The sequence below is a fragment of the Taudactylus pleione genome, unplaced genomic scaffold (assembly GCF_031769625.1).
Source record: "Taudactylus pleione unplaced genomic scaffold, aTauple2 ptg000279l, whole genome shotgun sequence".
Classification (NCBI taxonomy): Eukaryota; Metazoa; Chordata; class Amphibia; order Anura; family Myobatrachidae; genus Taudactylus; species Taudactylus pleione.
The window spans coordinates 2159707-2163896 of NW_028284681.1; the positions used below are offsets into that span (position 1 = coordinate 2159707).

General features: G+C 41.6%; 1 protein-coding gene across 1 annotated transcript; it reads left to right on the forward strand.

The window, feature by feature from the left end:
* The first annotated feature begins 965 nt into the window (after window positions 1-965).
* LOC148512640 (E3 ubiquitin-protein ligase RNF182-like) lies at window positions 966-3773 on the forward strand. The gene is made up of 2 exons (XM_088481948.1): window positions 966-1086; window positions 1354-3773. Exon 2 carries the CDS (start codon window positions 1402-1404, stop codon window positions 2098-2100), a length of 699 nt encoding a protein of 232 aa, XP_088338074.1. The 5' UTR covers window positions 966-1086; window positions 1354-1401; the 3' UTR covers window positions 2101-3773.
* The last annotated feature ends 417 nt before the right edge of the window (window positions 3774-4190 follow it).

Here is a 4190-nt window from a genome sequence, read left to right on the forward strand (position 1 = left end):
ACACTAGTATGGGGACCTAAATTCATTAAACTCTGAAATACAATATTATGGGAGCATTTGCCATCTTCAGATGGCGTTTGCTCCCGCACACCGTCCTTCCCTATGAGAAGGAGTCCTTGTCCGGCTCCTTCCGCCAGGGCTTTGTGTGCCTGCATGAACTCTAGTTCTCACAGGCGCACTAGCAATGCCGAGTCAGACTCGGCAGTGCTAAGTTTCACTGCTCCTTTCGTAGCAGTGAAAACGTTTGGGGAGACAGCTGGCTTTCAGATCAGCTGTCTCTGCTCCAGAGCAATGATGAATTGCTCCAGCGCTTGCCGCAAATAGGAATGTTATTTATTGGGGTCTGCTCGGACCCTTATGATTAACATAATGAATAGACCCCTATGTATCACAATAAAAAAATATATAAATAGAAAATACGCTAGAATACCTTAATAAAAACTAACACTGGTTGACATAAAATGCTGAAACTGTTCTGTTTATTAATGAATACCTTATGTAGGGTCATCAATATTTCTTATTTTATATATATTTCTTTAATATTATGGCAATAGGCATTCAACAAGTTAACAGATGAGAATGTTCATCAGAGAAAATCCAAAACTTTGTGCATGTGAGACAGTACGTTTTAATGGAATGACTAATTTATCTCACTGTGGTGCTGCAATCACTGTAAGCACACATTGTATTGGTTATATAAACATTCTGTATGTTAATGTGCACTTGATTATAATAATGTTAGCAATGTATAATTAGATATCGGAAATAAAGGGTAATAGATTTGTGTATTTAGGTCACTGTATACTGTATGTCGATCCTCTGTTTCTGGCCGCAGATACTGCAGTGCGATTAGATAGCTATGTCCCTTCTCTCTGTTTCCATGACAACCACTGGGCTTATTCCATATTGGCTTGATACAGAGCTGAGCTGCATCGTTCTACGTAACACTCTCCATCCTCCCTCAATACCTATTACTCCCGTTATCACTGTCTCCTTCTTACCATTTCTCTGTCCCCTAATTCCTGACTTCATCTCCCTCTGATTCTCTCCCTCTATGAGCACAGATTACTGCTGACAACTCAGGAGGTAGGTGACAGCTCCCTCCCTCACTAGAACAAAACCCCCTCACTCGGATCATCTGTCGTAGGTGGATCAGGGTTAGAGAAGAGCATGCATGAGGTGGCTTAGTGGATGTGGGAGTGTTTACAATGCAGAAGGGTCTAGTGACGTACCCAAAGGCATATATACACCATTATTTTATTTATTTTTTTGTGCCAATATTCTAAGAAAAAGCAGTTCTATTTTCTTAAAATTTTATTCCATCTCAGATTCTCATATTCTTTGTATTTCCAGGGCTTGTCCTTTATCACTACCCTGTGTTGCCCCTCTTTATTCTTAAGAATGACCAGCAGTGATGATTCATTGGAGCCACTTCTGGGCCCTTTGGAGCTGGAGTGCAAGATATGTTATAATGGCTTTGATACAAGGCAACATCGACCAAAAGTTCTAGGGTGTGATCACCGCATGTGTGCTCGCTGCCTCAGAAAGATGTCTTCCAACTGGAGTCAAACCCCACCAGCTACACTGTGTTGTCCATTTTGCCGACAAGAAACCCCACTGCCTGAGGACCTGCAGCTTCTACCAGATGACAGTGGCCTATTATCCAAACTCAGCTGTCATGAATGGATCCACAAACGCAGTTGCAGCGTGGCACCTGAGGTTCTTTTGAGTCCTGGGAACCTGTGTCCTAACTCCTCTGAATGTCTAGTCATCACTATTATGGAGGTCTCAGAGGAGCCTGCAGGCCCCGATGAACATATGCCAGTACTAGACATCCTGAGGGTGAAGATCTCATCTAGTCTAGCATGGCTACCTGATTCCTGTGTTCCTCACTGCTGCAGCCCCTGCAGGCCTGTGCCTCGCATCCTGCTAGGTTTCTTGTGCCTCGTGTATATTAGTTCACTGCCCCTTGGTGTCTACCTTATGATGACTGGGCATCTATTAGGCATTATCCTTGTTAGTCTTGTGCCATGTACCCTTATACTCAGTCTTTTGTGCTACTGTTTCTGCCATGAGCTAACTGCCTGCCTTGCTGATTAACAATCTTGAATCCCTTACAACCAACATTGATTGTGTCAAGAACTGTGTCACCAACTTCCCTTCACCTTCACTGACAGTGCCAAGCCAATGCCTCTTATACACCCTGAGTGTACTGAACATGTGCTCTATTTTTATTCCATTTGTCTTCTGTATTATAACATTTTCCACTATTCATGACCACAACAGTTTGTGATAGCAAATGATGATATGAACCCACCACCCACTCCTTTATCACCAGTATTATTCTATATTTACTCCAAATAATATCAAATAATTACTTATCAAACAAGTCTCCTGCTTGTGGTATCAGTGATATTTTATCTGTTTGTTGGAGGTAGCTGTAATATGCAATTATAACATGCAGAAAGGTGTTCAGGCTAGCAATCCCAAATTAAACTAATTATTCTACAGGTGTAGTTCTGCTCATATCCACTGTGCTACACAGTCACAGCTGACCATTTGCTTTGCTGTTGCTTCCTGGATTTTAGGGAGTATAATTGTTCTTGTATCCTGCGTTATTTGATATAACAGCAGGATCTGCCACAAGCTACAAAGGCCTGGATTTTGTCACGGTACACAGTCCCATTAGTTGGAGCATAAGGTACAGGACTTTGCACTATTGCCATTACATAGATAGTGAAACCACATCTAACTCCTATATGTGTACAACATCTTATTGACCAGCAAAACAAAACATCCCTTAGCAAAACTAAGAATTAAGTCACAGGGGTAAATTTACTAAGGTGAGAGCTGTCTTTGGGGGGGTATTCAATTTGGAGCGAAAAGTCCAGGCCTTTCGCACCACTTCGAAGATTTTGACGGGGATGAAGTATTGGGTGTGTGCCCGCTTATCCCTGTATTCAATTCCAGAAGGTGCGGAATTTGGACCCGGCAGGAGTATGGAAAAAAATCAGCATATTTTCAGGAAATCATCCAGGGACCCCCCCTAATGATGTCCTGACATGGGGGATCACTATGGGTACCCCCGTTTTGGCCTGCTGAAGGTAAGTAGGGTTTTTAAATAGCAGCGGCAGGTGCATAAATCTGCCTGTGAAGAAGGGGTGAAGAATAGCACTTAGTTGTTTTTTTTTTGCAAAAGAAACTAGTTGCATCAAATTTGGTGTTACATTAAAATGGGTGCAAGCATATTTTTAAGTCCCTAAGGTGCATTTTTTAAATTCTTCAAAAATGCACCTGCCACTACTACCCGCAATGAAGAAAACACCTGCCGCATACTTGGGAACCCCTCTGGAATCTATTTTGCTACTTTGGGATTTTGACCCCCATATTTTTTATTTTTAACCCCAAAATTCAAGTAAGTTTTTTGGGGTGTCCAGAATTTGTTTTTAAACTTTTTTTTGACACATTAATTTTAGGGGCCATTCCCAGGGGTGCAGGCTATTTTTTTTAAGCCTGCACCCCTAGACCCCAATTCTGCACTTTTTTTCGCCACCTATTGTGTGGGGAGAAGTTATCACCGTTTTTTTACAAAGACTTTTCGCACCGGCGAAAAGTCTTTGAAATTGAATACGGGGATAATAAAAACAGGCGAAAATGACGTGTTAACGGGTCTTCGCCTCAAATTGAATACTGCCCTTAGTCTTGGGAATATTGCCAGTCACTCCATAAGGCTAATTGTAAAAACAAAGGGGTCTATTTACTAAGCAGTGGTAGGAGACAAGAGTGAAAAGTGATAAGGAAGTGATAAGGTGCCAGCCAAGCAGCTCCCAACTGTCATTTTTCAAACACAGCCTGTGAGATGACAGTTGGGAGCTGATTGGCTGGCACCTTATCACTTTCTTACCACTTTTCACGCTGTCTCCTACCACTGCTTAGTAAATAGACCCCAAAATCTGTTAACAATTATTAAACCTCTTTTCAGCATCCGCTGACAAAGGCGATAACAATTTTGTAGTGTTTCATTTAAAACCCCGTAATGAAGAGAGTAATCCCAAGCCAAAGTATTGACAACTACAGAAAGCAGCATAGACCCATATATCCTGCGTCATTTACACAGGGGTATGAAAAACACACATACAAAAATAACAAACTTCATAACTCATAAGTGTCAAAAATAACTTGTAAGTCTT

Excerpts from the sequence above, each read along its gene's own strand:
- LOC148512640 (XM_088481948.1), top strand. The coding sequence starts at position 1,402 with ATGACCAGCAGTGATGATTCATTGGAGCCACTTCTGGGCCCTTTGGAG.